At 37.3% G+C, this 20,418-nt stretch overlaps 1 protein-coding gene across 3 annotated transcripts in view; it reads left to right on the forward strand.

Moving 5' to 3' along the window:
- PARD3B (par-3 family cell polarity regulator beta) overlaps positions 1 to 20,418 on the forward strand; it is a 1,223,953-nt gene that overhangs the window by 720,563 nt on the left and 482,972 nt on the right. For all 3 annotated transcript variants that reach the window (XM_012933501.2, XM_055122817.1, XM_055122818.1), the window contains 3 exons: positions 3,748 to 3,880; positions 10,249 to 10,348; positions 19,384 to 19,499. In XM_012933501.2, the coding sequence (XP_012788955.2) occupies positions 3,748 to 3,880; positions 10,249 to 10,348; positions 19,384 to 19,499 (349 nt within the window). The remainder of the gene's footprint in view (positions 1 to 3,747; positions 3,881 to 10,248; positions 10,349 to 19,383; positions 19,500 to 20,418) is intronic.

The following is a 20,418-nucleotide window of genomic DNA, read 5'->3' on the forward strand; positions in this document are numbered from 1 at the left end:
AGTATATGTATAAGACTTTATCATATAAAACTAAAGCATTATGGTTTAAAACATCTTTTTATATTATTTTCATTGATTGGCTTGTAGGATTCACATCACAGAAACTTCTTAATCAGAGCTTAATCACTTTAGTGGCAAGGATGGTATGCTAACATTGTGTTCTCAAGTGCATAAACATTTATTCTCTTTTCAACCAAGGTTTCTCAGTAAGAGAGAAAAATAAAATATTAGTTTTAATAATTTAACATAAACACATGTAAAGGTTTTCTAATTTAGCGAGGCTAGAAGGTAGTTGTGACTCACACTGGCTAAAATGAAATTCTGTAGCCTTGTATTTTGTGAATTAAATCCGAAGTTGGCTCTTCCATGGCTATATACAATATACAAGTGAGCGGAGATGAGTGCTCAGTATGTAGTAGTACTTGCTCAGTACTTATAACTGACAAATACTGTTGTTAGAACTGTTTGTTTTGTTTTGTTTTGTTTTTAATATCCCACACCTCTCAGTAATGTCCCAGGATCTGGAGGCAATTCCTGGAGATACTGGGTCCAGCTTTCAGGCCTGGCAGTTTTATTGCTGGGAGGTACTGTGAGCTGCCGCAGCTATGTTCAGAGACCAGCAGATCTTCACCTGGAATGCTGGAGGAAACTTGGGGTACTGGGATGAACTGAGGGCCTCATTCATGTCTTGAATACTCTCTAGCCTCTTGAGCCATAGCCCTGGCCCCCTGTTATCTGTTTTATTCTTTAATTGATCTTTATTTCCAAGTACATAGTAGACAATATATGTGAATGAATGAGTGATTGAATGAAAGTTGCATCTGGAAACAAATTTATCAGAGAAAATAAGCGGAAGCAGTTAATTTATAAACTATACCTTATTTTTTGTTACATTATCAGCTATTTGAAAGTAGTAACTGTACCTTTTTACTCCTCTGTACATAACCTTGTAAATGTTAAATAAATGTAAATTGGCCAATTACTGGCGACTATATATAATGAGCCAGCTTGTTTTCAACATTTGTGTCTGCTTAAGTGACAGAGAGGCTTCCATGAATATTTAATAGATTTTACTTATGTACATAGTTATAAAACCTTATCTGTTGCAACTTATCATGAGAGAAGGGGTCTTTTCTTGTTTAATTTGGGCTTTGCTCCATAGAACTCAGGTTTTGGATATGGATGTTCTGGAAGGCTTTTGCAGCCCTCAAGTCACCCCTCCAAATACTTAGAAGTTAGATCACTTCTAAGGTTTTGGAATAAAATCCCTCAACTGATAGACAATATAGAACACTCTGCACTTGAGTTTATACAAATGTGTGTGTGTGTGTGTGTGTGTGTGTGTGTGTGTGAGGTGGGGGGATAAAAGTTATTGTGAGCACAATTGTGTTCTATTCTTGGGATCCACAAGGTAAGGTAGTATTTTATTTGCATTTTCCTTGACTGTAGATATTTCACATTTTAAGATGAACTGATGATCATTCCTTGGGAAGAAAGCACTAAGCTTGCAGTTCATTGCCCCTGTGTCAGAGGTTTCCTGTTAATAGAGTTCAGTGGAATATCGATTGGGGATATGAAATGGGACAAAAAGCCATTTTTATGAGGACATTTAAACAAGATCCATTTTAAATTTTCTTAGTATTTACCTGATTTCCATGAGGGATAAGTAGGTTCCTGATTTTCATTTATTGAGAATCTTTATGGTACCCAGGAAGATTAACGAACATTTCTACTTATAAAAATAGCAGCCTAATGTACAGTTAATCTCTATTAAATTGGGGGTGGGGGTGGGGGGGTGGAAGCTTCAGCTATTTGATCTCTCAAATCTGTTTTACTGTGTCTAAGGATATCTCAAATCTGTTTTACTGTGTCTGTGTTTTCCTGCTCATGTTTTGGATGTATTCTCCTATGGAATAGCAGTCAACCTCTGGAATGATAAAAAGCATCTGTAACTTAGAAAAAGAGCTCAGTATTACTCAGAGATTCAAGCAAATCAATTAGTCATATTTGGCAAGAATACCAAAATGGTTCCTCAAACATTATATTGGTGTTAAAAAAATGAAAAAGCTACTTAAGAAAAGTCAAAATATACAGATGTTGGAGTATTTTCCCACATTACTCAGATGTACAAGATACGTAAACATCTTTGATGAGGACCTGGTGAAGAATACATAATGAGCCCTTGATTGAATCAAAATCATTTTAAACAGAAACATGTTTTTCAAAGGATGAGCTTGAGGTTCAATTGTAATTCTATTTGAGCCTAGAGACTTGGTATTAAAAATGGGTTATGACCTTTTTTTTTTCCTTCTCTTTCCCAAAACAGCTTCCTCTTGTTGCAAGCTCATCTTGGTAGAAACAGAATATGTTTTAAAATCCATTATATTTTTTATTGGCCGGGACACTAATGGAGGGCTCCACGACAGCTCTATTTTACAGGCTGAATACTTTAATTAGGCTGGTTACTGATCAGTTGTTGTGATATCGATTGTGTCATTTATCAAAGAGTTGGGAAAGCAGAAAAAAAATTCTGTTCTTGTAAAATCAGAACATGAGACTCTGCAAGGTAATTCCTACCTCTCATGCCTTCCTAGGCTCCAATTTATCTGAGGAATAGTTTGCTTCAGTACTAGACTAGTTTGACTGCTGGTATAGAAACAAAATATAACACTGGATATGAAAAAGTATTCTAAGTCTTAATTTAAAAAAAAAATTCTGAGACCTTTAGCAGCTGAAAACATCTTAATAGCCTATGAAGAATGCAGACATTGAATGTTTTAAATATTTTGTTTGACTAGTAAGATTCTGAGTTTTTGTAACTACAGAGGAAGCTCTGAGTCAAATGCATGGGTTAGGTCAAATGCTTTTCTCAGAAGGGAAATGCTTCAGGGATCAAATTTGTGTTATTGCTTATTGCCTGTGCCTCCCAAAAATGGTCAAGGGCAGCATTTCAAATGGCTTCCAAAATATGTTAGGAAGACACGTATGAGCAAGAGCAAAACCTCACTCTCAGTACTTCAACCCTCTTGAGTAAATAGCTAGAGCTCTCTTATCCTGTGCCCCCCACCTCTTCCGCACCTGTGGAACATGGCTTATGGGGTGTTATTCTGGATACAGCACTTTTAAGGAAACTGTGAATTTGTTTACAGGCTGTTAATATTGGAAATAAGGAGAATAAGAGAGAGAGATAGAAAAAAAAATCTCAGGAGCTTCACTGTCTGGCATTGTCATCAGTGTTTGTTTTAGCTCCTGGCCAAAAGAGCCAGTGTCTGCACTGGGACACACTCATGGCATTACAGTGGCAAACCTGCTTGGGTTCTGACTTGTCCTGGAGCATATGCACTTAGTCACTGAGGGAAAGAGAGAGGAACCAGCTGGTTGGCAGAGAAACACCCTTGGCATGAACTGTATTCTTGTGTTGACACTGCCACAAGCTGCACTCCCAGATGGAAGAATATTTGAAAGAAGCCAGTTGTAAATGGGGGAAAGAATAATAAAGCTAATCCTCTTTGGTGTTGGCTATCAGCACTCCTAATCCTTAGCAGCACACTGTCAGTATTTTTTTAATTCATATTCTGAGATATTTGAACTGATAGGGCCATTTTTGATTTGCCCCCGTTGGGACTTAAATACAATAGACTCTTGAAAGATTAGTCATAAATCAGTCATTCTTTGAATTGACTTCCATTGCCTGAGTTGGAATGTATTAACACAAAGCGAATGTAATTTTTTATTTTCCTTCCTTAGGAACCTGCAGAGTGTGGGACCTATTCTAAGCAGTGCTTTGGGAACTGTCAGAGCTCTTTAGCCACCTCTAGGAGAAATGGTAACAGTCCACCGCATAGGTTTGGTCCTTACAGTCCACAAGACAAGAAGGAAGGTAAGAGTCTCTCTATCTTTATCACTACAAGTGATATGATGAAATGCATGTGTGACATATTTTTTCTTAACAAATGGACAACATGAAGCTAATTAGGGTAAGTGCAGACTTTGTTACTGAGTCATAGAACTGAGAGTTAGGGAGAGAACTGACTCAGAAGTTGTGAAGTAGATTCCTGGCATTGCATCGATTGAAGTGACAGTTCTATGCTTGCTGCCCCAAACACCGAGGGTTATATATAAAACAAACTATGCCTGGAGAAACAAAATGAAAAACTGTTACTTTTTTATTACAGTCTTTTGGTATGTAAGTTACCCAAGTATAAATATTCAGTAGATTTTTTAAATGTACGGACTAGAATTAAATCATAAAATAATAATAATGATATACACATATGTACTTGATTCCAGGATGAGTGTAGTAAATCCCATAAACAAAAATCATTATAAGATGGGTGGGAATTGTCTTATTTTAGACTTTCAACACTGTCTATCCATTATTATTTGGCTCAGTGCAGTAGAGCTTGATACATGAAAAAAAATTGAGTTTCCTTCCTTTTTTCATCAGAATTATATTTGGATGACCAAGAAAATCTTTGAATTTTTCTGCATCCCCTTTCTTATAACTATATTATTTTGTATTATAAAAATTATTCAATTAGAAATGTAATATTTCTCATACTTCTATAAGAAATGCAAGTCAACAACATTCATACATATAGTAAGCATTTTCTTCATGCAAATAAGTGTGCATAAATACAACTAAAATTAAATATATCAGATACAATATTCAAGGGACATTTTTAAATCAGTGCCACATTATGAAGCTATTTCTATGTCTTTGAATTCCTGGAGAATCATATTAGTGGCAAAGTAATCTTCTAAATGGAGATACTGGATATTGTGTCAACATATCCTTCATTTTGGATACTTAAAATTAAGTTATACCAAAATTTACATGGAAACAGATTTTGTACTTTAAGATTACTGTCGGTCAGATTTGTAAATCTGAGATTATTCTAAATTTAGGTTGTTTTACAAGAGTGGGATATTTTTTGAAATGAGTCAGAAAGAGAGAGACAGATATGGAAAGGTCACACTCATCTGTGGAATATAAAGTAACAGAATGGGAGACTAACACCCAAGAGTAGTAGAGATAAGAACCAGGAGGTCTGCCCCACAGCTTGGAAACTGGCCTCGAATACTGGGGGAAAAGGCAGCTCAGATAGAGAAGGGAACACCAAGTAAAGGATATTGGGAGGACCCACTCTGGTTGAAAGATGGGTGCTGAAAGTAGACTAGAGACCGAACATGATGGCCACTCAATACCTCTATTGCAAACAACAACACCCAAAAGGAGAGAGAACAAAAAGGAATGACCTCAGGGTGGGGTGGTGGGGGATGGGGTGGGGGTGGTAAGAGGCATACTGGAAATATTGGTGGAGGAGAATGGGCACTGGTGGAGAGATGGGTAAACAATCACTGTATAACTGAAATGCAAACACGAAAGGTCCTAAGTTTGTAACTGTACCTCACATCGATTCACTAATAAAAATTTTTTTAAAATAAAGTAAAATGAATTCAGGAAAAGAAAAGAATGAGATATTTTCCTTCTGCATTCCTTCATTTTCATGAGAGTAGTAGCAGCTGAGACCATTTATTAAGTACTTACTATTAGATACTGTTAAGTAATTTATATGCACACTTGAAGTGAATTATGTTATTATCCTCATTTTACAGATGAATAAACAAAGTTAGACAGAGTAAATAACTTCCCCAGGTTCATGTACTTGATCCATGCAAAGCCTGAATTCAGCTCTTGTCTTCCAGCCCCCAGTTCATTTTTTTCTCTAAATTTTAATTTATTAAAGGTCCATGATTTACAGTTACTCATAGTTGAGTTTCTGACAGGTAATGTTCTATCACCAATCCTGTGATCAGTGTCAACTTCCCTTTGTTCCCAGTTTCCCTCGCCAACTCCCCACCCCCTGCCTGCCATCTTGACAGGCACCTTTTTAAGCTTGGTTATTGAAGTTTGAGTCTCATGACTTCAGTATTGTTGACCCTGCAGTTTGGATATTTAGCTTTATCATTCACTAACACCACCAGTTTACCCTAACCTTGACCTCTCTTGCTTCTCATCTGTCTCTTCTCCCCATCCCCCATACCCCACTCATTATTTTTTTATTCTCCCAATTCATTCTCTGTACTATGGCACATGTAACATATCTCGCATTGCCCTCTAGAAACTATTAAAGCCCTTTTACCTGATATTAATATTGTCCCTGAGAAGGTGACTTTACTATTGTATCCAGAAAAAAAAAATGTATGCCTTTCATCAACTTCTTAAATTAAGATTTTCTCCCTTTGGGTTATTGTTTGTTTTGAGGCTGCACTCAACTGTGCTCAGGACTTACTCCTGGCTCTGTGCTCAGGGATAAATCCTGGCAAGCTCAGGGGACAATATGAGATCTTGGGCATTTAACCTGAGCCCACCTAGTAAAAAACAAATGTGCTACCTGTTTTACTGACTGTATGGACCCCAAATTAAGATTTTCTTGAAAGAAATATCTTTATAATATTTAATTTAAATCATAGAGTTTAGGTTAAAGAATAGCAAGCTTTCTACAAGGAGAACCTATTCTTTCCTTGCTTTGTTCACATTATAATCAAGGACACTGATGCTTGACTTAAAATGTCTAGTCCTTATCTGTTTTATTGGCATTTAATGTTAAGTAGCATGTGGTTCACTTATAATCTGACATTTTTATTCATAATATCAATAGTGATGTCTAAAAGAAATTTTACATGGTATCTCCTATCTTCTTTAATGTGTAATGCCAATATTTCTGAATAAATAAATTGTAATGCCTATGATGCTGATAACTACATGAAGCATGTTTAGTGGTCTTGTTGATACCTCAAGGAAATCAGATGACATGTTTACAGAGGATAGCAAGGGGTACATAATGAAACTGTGTGACTAAAGTACAAAGATACATTGCAAAAATTTTAAATATGGCAGTCCATTCCAAATACACGCCTAAAATAAATGCAATATAAAATCTTGGAACCTCTGTTCAGTTAGTGTTTCCAGTGAATAGTTGGAGTCCTTTGGGTATGGAGGTTTGCAAGAACCAGGGGGAGGTTCTGTCTTCCCTCTTCCTCCTGAGATAAGTATTTGGGTAGGACACCAATAAAACAACCCTGCAGGTCAGCTAGCTACAGGTTCTTGTTAAACATCTCCCAAGGTGGCAGTAAAAAATCCAGTTCCTTCAAGAAGTGACATAACTAAATATTCTTAAATGCAGAAAAGTTCTATAGTTATTTCCTTGTGGGTCTATATTGTGCTAGCCAGTATTAAGAAATGATCCTGTCAGTATATACACTCATTAAATTTTAATAGTAATAGGTTAGTAGATGAAATTCTCTGACATTTCATATAACCCTAGAGCTTAGAGACTATACATACATATACATATACATCTATAAATAGAATTTATAAACATCATGTCCCTTACCTCTTTGTAATACTAATAGCATTTAAAATGTTGAGGGCCACTGAGAGTTTCTGAGATTTTTAGATGTGTAGGAGGTGGCTTGGAAAAACCAAGATCAACCTCACAAAATGCAGTGTCTATTGAGAAGAGAAACTTTTGGAGGCAAAATATTCATTTATTTTCTTCTCTTTTTGTTTTTTCTTTGTATAGTTAAAAACTGTAGACTAATATGCTATGTTCCATCTATTTTTGTAATAATAGTGTGTCCACCAAAAGTTCTCTGGTTATCACATACACCACACACACACACACATATTTCTGTCAAGCTATTACACAGAAGAGGTGTTTTTAGGGCTAATATTTTTCGAAATTGTAACATCAAAATTCCATATTTGAGTTTGGAGTCTTTCTTGCTAGTGGATCCCTGCAGTGGAATAAGTGTAGTGCTCCTGATAATGATAAGAATAGAGGTGTTTGCCATGAGTTTCTGTAAAGTTCTCTTATACATTTGAATGGTAATGAAGTACCCTACCATCATATTTTCCTCAGGTATTGTCCTAACAGCTCTCACTCCAGACCAATAGCCTATACTCTGCTGGCCTTTGGTTCACTACATTCCAGTCATTTCTTTCAACCCCCTACTCAGTTCTGTGCTCCTACTTCCTCTCCTCTTTGAGCTCAGAGCTTCCTGACCTCTGCCTTAGTTTTTACCCTTTACCTTTGCCTCCAGTTTGGGTCACCTACTGAGGATGTTTCCTGTCTTTCATCCCTTCCCCGAATCTCACATTTTGGGTTTCTGTCCTATGGCCATGAATGAATGATCCCCGGGTCCTTTGAGGAGACTTAATAGTATAATTATTCTTAATGTATCTTCTTCTGGGAACTAGTATTTATCCCCCGCTCTCTAGTAGATAAAGCACTCCCTCTGAGTGGTGATCAGAAATTGGATTATACTTTTCAATTTGACTGATGTTTATTGGATGCCTCCATTGTGTTGGGAACATTATCAGGGATGCAAGGATGAATGGTACATTGTGAGTGCCCTCAAGAATATTTTAAAGCAGGGGTCACTGAACTTTGTCTGCTGAGAGTCAGAGAGTACACATCTTATGCTTTGCTGGCAGGAAGATCTTCACTGCAGCCCTTTAGCTCTGCTGATGTATTGCACATGTAGCCAGACACTATACAAAGGAGTGGAAATGGCTGTGTGCAGTTACCCTTCGTGTACTCAGCCAGGTGGCAACTCTTTGGAATCAGGACTGTAGCTTGCTGAGCTCTGTGTGAAGTTATAATTGCTAAGCATTTCTTTACGATCTGTCTTTGATTATCAAGGAACAGTGATGGGAGGCTGATGGCCTGGTGTTTCATGACTCTTCCTGACCCCTGGGGCAGAGTTGAGTTTAAAACAAGTCCTCGCCTTGTCTGTCAGTTAGGTTTCTCCTGAGAAACAGGAACAATGGGAATTGGCTCCCATGATTGGGAACATAGGCAAGCCCCAAGATCCATATGGTGAGATGGGGGCAAGGTGAAGCCTCAGGGAAAAGCTCAGGTAGTGGAGCAGGAAGAATTTTCTATGTAGAAGAGGGTCAGTTTTTTGTTTTATTGAAGCCTTTGAGTGACTGAAGGAAAACCACACACATTAAAGAGAGCAATGATCAGTGTTAATGTCTCCTAAGATCAACCTCACAGAAACACCCAAAATAATATGTGCCCCAGTACCTGGGAACCCTGTGGTCCTGTCAAGTTGACACATAAGTTTCACCATCAAGTCTTACAGATTGGCAAATCAGAGCAGATACTGTTGCCAGCTGCATTTCTCAAGGATACAAAGATTTTTCTTTTGTTTCGGCAATCAGGATCAAGTATTCCAATTATTCCAATGCAACAAACCCATGGTGGATTTGATAATTTATAGGTTAACAATGATTTACCACGTAACTCATTATATTTATGGCATTGCACCATCTTATAAAATCATTGTACTCATCCAGTGAAATTATTCTTATTCATAATTTATAGATTTAGAACTCATGGCTAATGAACATTGAGTTGTTTGCCCAACTTCTCATACTTACAGGAACTATGATTGGAAACAGCAGTCTTGCTCCAAAACCCATCCCCTTGATCAGGGAGACATTAATGCTTATCAAGCAAGTAGCTAATATGGTGATTGCTTATAAGCACTAACTGGCATAAAGTCTAGCATATAATAAGTTTTCAACAAAACTCATCATATGTTCTAGTGATATTCAAGATGCAATATCTTTTTTTTTCTATGATAGGCTAGACTGACAAAGTGCAGGCTTTCAGTTGGTAAAAAGTCCAGGCTTTAGATCTGTCTTTTGCTTCAAAGATGTCTAACTTAGGTATTTTTGATTATGGCATCAATATAAAATTACCCTCTGGAATGGCTAAATGTGAATAGAGATATGATGCATCTCACAAGATTCCCAAATACCTATTTGTCACTGAGGCAGAAATTTAAATCACCACATAACACAAAGTGTTCATTAGAGCTTTGCTCACAAAAATGTTAAAGCATGAAAGAGATGACTTCATTACTCTCCCACAAATCACAGGTAATGACTATGTGTCTGTCTACCCTAGCTAGGAAAAGGTAGTCAAGATGCATGAACCTGACTTGCCCCAGGGCTGCTAGCATGCAAAGCATATTAGGCTTAGATTGCTCCTGGAAGCTGTGTTAGCCCCCATCTGAAACCTTCAGTTCTGTATAAGAACTCATTTGTTTCTAGGTTGCTTTATGAGTAGGTAAAAATGTGTCTAAGAGATGGACTGGTGTAAAACGAGCACTGAAAGTTTCTACCGTTAGTTTACTATAGCTTCACTAATTAATTTATTCTTTTATTAGAGCCATTATTTTCCACTGATGGATGGTCTGAGAGTGAAGTACCCCCTTCTCCACCACCACATCCCATTTTGGAATTGGGCCTTGAAGATTACAACCACAGGTATCGATAAAGTGATAGATTGTTAATGTTCCTTGTTATGGTTTTTCTGGGAAAACCTAGCAACCTTATTTTAACTCTATTTCTTTCTACAATGAAAGCCTTATAGTAACTGTAATGTCTTTCTATAGAAAGCTCTCGTAGCTAATAGCCTAATTTTTCATATTTTGTTGCTTACATTTGTTAAAATTCATTATAATTTTTCTTAAAATATTTATGATAGGGTTTTTTGGTTGTTTTAAAAGTAGGCTTAAAAATCAGAGCTGTAGAATTTGAAGAAAGTTATGTGGAAAGATATATAATAAAATTGAGAAGACATAAAGCTTAGTTTGTTTCTTTCACTTGTAATTGGCAAACCCTAAAGGCATTTTAAAAATAGATGTTCCAAGAAAGTTAATGGAATCTAAAAATTAAAGCAACACCATATATAATCTAAAATATTGAAAAGTGTACCCGATATTATATCCATTTTTGAAATAGAAACCCAAAAAATCAATAATTTTTAGAATCATATAAGCATGAGAGAGATTTACTAAGCATACACACCATTTGACTAGTGGAATTCATGGATTTTGTTCTTCTGATGAGTTTTAAAAATCATTAAATTGTCCCTTTGCTATTTTCTGTATTTATTATGGTTGTTAAAAACTGTGTATTTTATTCCATTCTGTGTCCCATGATAACCCTGTGAAATTTTTTTCATTTTTCTTGCAGCAATGCTGTTATCTTTCCTATTATGCTTTTTATCACAATCTCCTAAAAATAAAGCAACATGAGAGTATAGCTAACTCTGTTAGCTGGAAGCATATCTATATTTAGCTATCTCTGATTCCTTTATTTTTTAAGTCTGTTACCTTACTCAAATATGATTCATGAACTATATTGATAATAGTGTTTTAGGCTTATACCTCTAGGGATTTCTTGAAAGAAAAAAGTGGACATATTTCATTTTGATCATTCATTTCCATTGCTGCATCAATCTTGAATCAAAAAATATACTTTGATGGCATTAAAAAATCACAATAACAATATTGTTATTCTTTGTGCATTACTACTTACCTTTGTGTATATATAAATTCATATAATTACGCAGAATTCTTGGAGTAATATAAAGGTGAATGCATGAGGAATACATTCCTTAGAGATATAAGTCCTGAGCTTCTTGAAAACCTGAGGCACCACCTCAGAAAAAAGAAGGCACAGGAGAATCTAAAGGCCATAATAAGAATTGGATGAGAGCATCAAGAGTTCTAATGTTCAAGCTTTCTCCCTGACAACACCCAGATTATCTTTCTGTATGCAGAGAAATCCTGGCCAAGACAACTTGGAAAAGTTGTCTATAACCTTCCAAAAATTATTCTCTGCTTTTTCCCCTCTGGAGAAGTCTGTGTTCTCTCTTGAACATATATCTGTCTGTCTTTTTTCTCTCTTCCCATATGTATTTACAGATTTCTTTCAAGAAAAAAAACTATTTTACTTCATCTTTCTCAGAGAGCCCAGCAAGCTACCAAGAGTATCGCGCCGGCACGGCAGAGCCTGGCAAGCTACCGTGACGTATTGAATATGCCAAAAACAGTAACAGTAAGTCTCAAAATGAGAGACGTTACTGGTGCCCGTTCAAACATATCGATGAGCAATGGGATGACAGTGACAGTGACAGTGACTTCACTTAAAAAATAAATACCCACATTTAAACTCTACCCTTATGATGATGGTGAACTGGTAGGTGAAATTGATGAATACAACACAAGATATAAAGTGATACCAGAAAATGTAGATACAAATGATCTAGACATCTGAGGCAGAAAAAAATGCTTTCAGATAGAGGAATTGGGAAAAGTCTTATGGGATAAAGATGACATTTGAGCTTAACATTAAAATATCAGTAGAAGGTAGGCATGAGATGAACACAAGAAGTAAGGGATTTCAAAAAGGGAAGAGCGGAGGAAGCAAAGAACATAGAGATGGGAAAGTCAGGTGTTTTCTACATCTTCTATCATAATTGACTGGCCAGATTACAAAGTTAAAGGGTATATTTCATTCCAAAGAGAGTAGAATCTTATTATTGGGTTTATTCAGATTTGAACATATGTCACAGCTTATTGACGTGATTTAATGGAAAAAGGGATAATATTCACTCAATAAGAGCAACACTCTGGATAGACAATTGTAGTCAAGAGGCTTTTTAATATGAACGGATATAAAATAAAACTGACAAACATAAAGCTCAAATTGTTTTTTCATTTATAATTGGCAAACCCAAGTTTTGCTGGGGGAGGAGGGGCATAAGATTTCATCAGAGAAACCTTCAGGAGGAAGAAGCAGTTCAGAGATCCTACAGAGATAGATGTATTGGGAATTAGCAGCTGCTCTTTTCCATGTGTATAAGACTCGTTGCTCCAACCACCAAAGTGCCAGTGCCATTCCACCGGCAGAGAACCTGCTATTCTTCATCAGCTTCTGTTTTGACTGCTTCCATGTTTCCATGGATTTCTTCCCTCTCCACTTCGGTAAAGCCCATTGCTCTGTGATCTTTGCTTGTCTTGGCCCTCCTGGCTATATGTAATCATTAGGTGAGATGATACGAACAAGTATCTTCCATTGCCTTGTCACTTTCTACCTCCCTAGCTCCTTGAGGTTAAGCTTCTGTTTTTCCCAGTTTACTAGAAATTCACTCCTAAACATTAACAGCAATCTTTCAATTAGAAGGATGGAATTTTTTCTCAGACTCGTTTCCTTATTACCTTCTCAGAATTTGATTATTGACATTTACTCGTCCATTCACATAAGTATTTATAGAGCACTGAGTCAGTCACTGGAAGTCACTGCAGCCTTGGAAAGCATTTCGACAATAAAGAAAAAAAATAGTCAGTGGCATTGCTGCCAAAAGTGCACTGTCTTTCTGAGGAGAAAGGAGCATGGGTCATGAGGGACCTCCTTCTGAGCATTAGCCAGAAAATGCTTTTGGGATCCAGGGGAATGAGACTTTAATTCTGCCTGCAGGTAACCAGAAAGGTAATAATAAAGCAGAGGTAGGATTTTAAAAAGTTTCTTGGAGTCTAGAAAGGAATTCGCCATAAGCGAGGGTAATGGGACAGAAAACTTAACTCAGAAAAGTCAAACACTAGGTGAGGAGAAACGCAGAGCTTGTTCAGGATAGCAAAAGTGTTTTCTGGAGGAAGAATCCATGAGAAGGACAAGGCTGTGTTCACTGAGCTCCATTCTTTGTGAGCATCATGATTGATCAGATAGCAGTGGACAGTCAAGGAAGGATTTTAAGCCTGGGGGAGGAAGGGATGGTGACAGTATTAAGCTGACTTCCTTGCAGAGCATGGAGTAGAGGTGGGGGGGGTTGATCCATAAGGGAAGGGCATTGATAAGGAAAGCAACCCAGTGTAGGTTAGGTAGAAGAGAAGGGTTTGAATGAAAGAAGGGCTTAGCTGGGGAGAAAGGAACAGAGTAAAAAAGATGTTTTGAGATGGAAGCTACAAATCTAATGCCTTAGAACTCTCTCCCTCCTGGGATCCTGTGATCTTCACCAACCTGCAAACCGCTGTGTTGCCTAGGTGACTAGCAGGAGAAGGTTTGGATGTGTGACACTTCAGTTGGAGGAGAGATTGGAAGGGAGCCAGGAGGGCTGAGCAAGGAGGCCAGCCTGTCTTTCCAAAAGAAAAGTCAGAAGCCCGCTGAAAGGACAAGTGGTGCTTTGGAGATAGAGTGTGCGTGGTGACACAGAAAACTGCTGTTTCACAAGGAGTGAAAGACAAATCCGATCAAATGGACATCTGGACTTTGTACCAAAAGGAAATCAGGAATTTATTTGTAGGAGTTTGTCAACAGTTGCTAGGTAAAAGTTAAATATTTGTGTAAATAATTAAATCATGAGAAATTTAATTTCTGCAGTAATATTCCAAGTAGAATTTAAGCCAAATTAGTAGCAAGTAGTATGGTGAATATTGAAGTACAATAAATTTTATTAGCAGCTTAGGCAGCACTAGGTTATTGCCAATCCTTTCATCATTTTACTCCTTCTTGATTTCCCCTATGTTCTCTGATTCTCTTTCTCTTGCATTCTTCCCCTTCCTTTTCTCATTCTCCCAGTCTATTCTGGCCAATTCCTCGCTTCCTCTCTCTCCACCTTTCATTCGCATACATGATACATTAGCTTCATCTACTTTCCTTCATAGTAGTCACTTTTTGGAGCCTGTAGTGGACGCTTGCAGCTTCAGATATAATGCTTTCTGGCATGCTCCTCAAAATCTTCCCCTGCCTTTTCATTTCAGACAGCTCTCCTTGAACATTCATTGTTGGCGCTTATATATCTTTCACATTCCTGATTTGTCACCACATTCAGGACACTGACATATGTTTCATGCTACCCTTATTTATTCATTATGCAGCATAATTTGACATTGAGTATCATTTCGATTTGATAGATTCCCTGGTTGTTCATGCTGAAAACAGGCCCGTTATCGGAGACATGTCTTTGGCCTGCTGTCAACTTCCAGCTTCCCAAAGTATCCATTGCAGCCCACTCAGCCATGAGCCCAGCCTAGCTCCCTTCAAAATTTGAATATGTCATATTCTATAATCATTGTGTCATCTTCTTACTCCAAAACTTATTATATGTAGTATGAAATTATAAATTGTTTTACTTGTCTAACTTACATGTCTAAAATGCCTTCACATTAACTCACTCAGTACTACACTCATTATTTAAGCACACTATCTGCTTACATTGACTCTGATTCCACTGTGTCTCATGAAACACTTATTTCCCTCTTTAAATATTTACTAACCTGATACTAGTCTTATTTTTTTTTGTACCATGGCAAGCAGGGTCCTTCTGTTGAAAGTTTCAGAGTGTACACTGGTCACATTCAAAACAAAGATACAGACTCATAATTCTTTAATGGATGGATAAGCATATAGCATGCATATACATAATATCTATAAACAAACATAATATGAGTATTTGCTATATCTGTATATATAAGATACCTTTTTAATTTCTTTGATCATCTTTGACTATTTTTAAATAATTTTTATAACCCAATTCACTTTTTCCTTTTTCTTTTCTTTTTCTTTTTTTTTTTTTTAAGTATTCAGACCATACTCAGCTGTACTCAGGGAAGGCTTATTCCTCACTCTGTTTGGGGGTCACTCCTAGTGGTCTGAGGAGGCTGTATATAGTGCCAGGAATTGAACCCAGGTTGGCATTGTATAAGATGAGCATCTTCACCACTATAATATCTCTCCATACACATACACACACACACACACAATTATCTTTTTTTGAACATGTGCCTCGTTGTTGTTATTTGTTTGGGGAGGGGGAGGTCACACCTGATTGTGTGTAGGGGCTTCTCCCAGTCCAGTGCTCAGTGAATGTTGTCTATTGGTACTCCAGAGAGTATGTGATATCCGAAATCATTTTCTCTTGCATGAAAAGCATGAAGACCAGCCTTTTGAAACAGCCCCTCTGCTACTGAACTTACTTACCTTACTCGATACTATTGAATCAAATTTCATTGCCAGCTTATTTCCTTAAATAGGAATGTGGATAATTTTTTCCCTGACTCTGGGAAAATGTGAATTCCATTCGTAATTTTTAATTAGTGTATGGTTTCATAAAGCAAGCTTAGCCAATAAATTGGGCTTAAGAAAAAGAAAAGCATGTTATTCAGTTGGATAGATTTCCATAATCTGCCTTGAGCAGAGCACTTCTACTGCAATGTGTTCTATGTTTCAGCGAGGAATATTCATACTGGTACTAACCTTCCTCTTAAAGTCACTCATTATGACATATGGACTGCTGGTTTTCTTTAAATTTTTGACATGCTCCCCTCTACTGAAACAAAAGGTAGCCTATGAGCTGAGCTACATAACAGTTTGAGAGTAGATCTACATTATAAAAACAATTATTTCTATGGGTTCAAAAAAAAAACCCAAAAACCTTATTCCCCAGGTCACTATTGTATTTATTTATAATTATTCTCATGTGCATTATTTTTTATTTTAAATTTATTTATATTGATTCAAGTTCTGTGATTTGTAATAGTGTCATTGGTGGTTACCATTTTAACCAAGAATTGTGGTTTGGGGAAAGTTCAAGAAGGTTCAGTTCTAGTTCTGGCTTTTTCACTGTCCAGCTGTGTGAGTTTGAAACAGCAGTCTCTGCTTTGGGTCAGTTTCTTATCTGCAAGATGAGGGCTTAGATGAGGTGACCTTTAGTGCCCCCCCAACTCTTACATGCTCTGTTTCTATGAAGGCCATGAGTCTTTCTGACACTAAAACCACACCATCAATGGAGATCAAAGGATGCAAAGCTAAGTGCAAGTAAAGGTCGAATAACACATTTAAGGGCAAGTGTCTCCAATACATCCAGGCTCAGAGGGAAGCTCAGGATTAAAGTTGCATCTTGAAATCCTTCTTTAAAATGGGCTGACACAATTAGAGTATTTCTGTACTGTCAGACCAAAACAATAGCAACAAGTGGCTCTAAAAATGTTTTGTTCATAATTGGCATGCCTTTCTGTCACTAGATACCAGACCTAATGTGGTTTATATGTCTATGACTCCATCTATTGGGAATGTAGCCAAATACCAAGAAAGAATCAAAACGAGACAAATACAAAATAGTCACTTAATAATTTTTCATAAATTTGGGGTAGGTTTAAGTCTTTTGAGAAATTTTCACATAGAATTTCTTCACCGGGGAGCTCCTAGGGTCTGCATTCAAAGTCTGCCTATCCTATGGAACTTCAGGAATTGATCATCTAATCAAGCTTTTATCATATGCTAGGTACTATTGTCAGTGTTTAACATGTCTTTATTTAAGATGCTTAATCCTTACAGCTTTATAAAGTCAGTTCAATTGCTCTCCAAAAGAATAAAAATGCATGAGAGAACTGGGGTATCACACACCAGAGCTGATGCTTGCTCTCTGCCCCATGAACTTAAACCATCACAAAATGAGCTCATTGTGTCTAGAATCACAAAAAGAACTAGGAATTTCTTCAATTCACACGAAACACCTAGTTCTTGTGATGGTGACCTAAGAGCTTCTTGTGATGCCTGTAACTATCACAAGTTCAACTAGGAACATCACATGATGAACTTGCAGTTTCTCTACTACTTCACTTCCAGAGGCCTGAGTTATAGTAGAGCAGATAAGATGCTTGATTTGCACATAGCTGATTCGGGTTTGATCCTTGGCATCCCACATGGTTCTCTGAGCATTTCCAGGAGTGATTTCTGAGTGTAGAGCCAAGTGTAACACCTGAGCACTACCAGGTATGGCTCAAAAACAAAACAAAACAAAAAAATACTACTTTCCTTTGAACTAGGGAATTAGTGCTCAGTCACAGATATGCTAGACTCTGTTAAAAACAGACAAGACAATGAGATAAAAGCATTGATAACTCACAAAGCTCAGAAAGATGATTTGGGAAGCAAATGTGCATATCTGTTTGTCTATAGTATGTTTCCATCACACTTAATCTATGCCAGACACTGCCCTGCTTACTCTTCAAATTATAGCTCATGTTGTTGTTGTCTCTTAGCCCTCTGAAGCAGGAAATGTTTTATATGTATATGCCCATTTTATATACAGGGGCAGTAAAGCACAGAGAGGCTAGATAACTCGCTGAGTCTCATGGCAAGTAAATAGCAAAGTCAGGTTATAAAACCTCTCAGACCACCTCTTGCATCTGTGCCCTTGAACACAGTACTGTGCTTCCTGTCACAGCTTTATCCTTAATCTGCTGTCTTCATTATAATATTGGAGATTCATACATTGGTTCACTTATATGGGGAGGGGGATCATATCCGGCAGTGCTCAGAGCATTCTTGTGACTCTGCACTCAGGGATCTCTCCTGATGGGATTTGGAGGACCATAATGGGTGCCAGGGACTGAACCCCAGTCAACTTCATACAAGGCAAGTACCCTACTTATTGCAATATCTCCCCAGCCCCTTATTAAAGGTTCATGCATAATGGGTTTTGAGAAGTGATTAAACATACTTTGGAATTATGGATTTAGGGATATACTTGTACATTTTTTGTGTTCTAAAATTCATAATAATTTTAATTGATTAAAGCATAAAGATCCAACTGTTTGAAAATTTCAAACTTAGATCTTTCTGCTTGACCAAGAAATCTTGATTTACATTTAAGATTAGAATAAAATTTTGTTGAAATGTACCACCATATTTACTTTCTGAACATGCAAAATTACCGGGGACAAAGCGGCTATAATTTAATTTATAAAACATGTATAAGTATAATTTAGTTCTAGAGCAAGAAATAAGGCATTGTATGTAATTCTTCAATTTAATCCCTTGCATCCTCTAGCAAAATAAAATATTCAGCAGAAATAGAATTCTTTGAGATTGACTGCTAGTATTAGGAAGCTTATAATGGGCATTTGATGTATTTTGTGTCTAAATTGTCAACTGTGTTTTTCCTGTTATTTCTTTTCAGTATTATTGATGAACAGACTATTTGCTCAACATTAACATTAGCTTTTGAAAATAGAGCTAAACACGTAGAAAATGAAACCACTGCAGCCATCAGTCATTCAACAGGATGGTTTCCTCTCAAGGATACCCCTTTCACTTGCTTGTAAAGAAAGGGCATGCAAGTCCAGAGAAATCTTTTAACAGCTTTTAGGCTCTGCTAATATCTTGTGGCATCCTTTGAAGTGCTGTATTTCCAGGCTCGCCTCAGCCACTTAATGTTATATATTGTACAGCAGGATCCTAATTAGCAAAAGTCAGTGAAGAGAAAAACATGATATTAGCCGGCGAATATTTTATTTAAATTGTGGAGTATGATAAACTACATGTAAACAGAGTTCCTACATCGAATAATAGAGAGCTGAGCTGATGTTTAAGAATTACTTCAAAATATGTGTTTAAAACCTGCTAGAGAAGCAGTGAGTAGCTATGTTCAAAATAAGGAGGGCTGTCTTTAAATGAGAAGAATATTAAGATTTTATTTCAAACCTCTCTGCATGTATGTCTTCTTTCTGCAGCCCAGGGATGGAATCAACAGTATATTTTCCAGACCAGCATATCAACCTCAGATATGTGGCCCCAGCCAGGCAGCCTGAATCAATGAATCTGAAAGCCTCAAAGAGCATGGACCTTGGTAAGTGGGGTGAGGTGACATTCAGGTCAGCTATCCAGCCTTGGCCATCCATCTTCCCCATCGTCCTGCTTTTGTTCCTTCAACTCCAACCTTATAGGGCAAGGTCTACTGAAACCTGGAAGAGGGGCTAATGGTCAACCTCTCTTCCTGTCTTCTCTCCCACATTTAATTCTAATTACCCCTTTTTAAAAAGAGAGAGAAATGATTTATTTTCATGAGATGGTCCACATAAGTCAGACAAATTGTATTATTCCTCTAGAGTAGCCGGATGTCAGAAGCATCTTTAACTCATCGACTTATGTTTTTATATTATTAATTCTGCCAATGTCTCCCCATTGCCTTGTGCATAGCTTTTTTGAGGCTTAGAGAGAGATTGTGATTAAATGAATCCTGTCCCATGGGCTGTCCAACTGGGTGCAATAAATAGGGTTCGCAGCAGTGGAAATGATCCTTTTAAATGCCCACCTCAACCCCTGCAGGCATTGTTGGAAGGGAGAAGGGTTTCCCAATATGCTGGACTCAGAGTAACAGGATGCCCTGGGTCCTTACCTGTATGACTGAGATTCTGGGATGCCCTGGGAGTTTCTAAGCTAATCATTAACAGCTAGGGCAGAGCAAAGGCTCTTGTATGCTATGTTCTCCAGATCTTATAACATAGAACCCTGAAAGACACCCAAGATACTTAAGAACATTGCTGCCCTCCCATGGGCTTTGGGAGAGAGAGAAAGCTATTACACAAGAGTGTGGGTACAAATAAATTCTCAGCAGAAAATCCATTGCTTGCTGAATGCTCAGAGGCCAAGCTTTGCTAATGTTTTCTTCTTGAGACATATTACATATTTCATTAGTAGCAACAAGAAAATAGAATAATCAAAACTGTGTGTTCCACAAAACAATCTGATAAATAGTGCTTATCTGG

The sequence above is a fragment of the Sorex araneus genome, chromosome X (assembly GCF_027595985.1).
Source record: "Sorex araneus isolate mSorAra2 chromosome X, mSorAra2.pri, whole genome shotgun sequence".
NCBI lineage: Eukaryota > Metazoa > Chordata > Mammalia > Eulipotyphla > Soricidae > Sorex > Sorex araneus.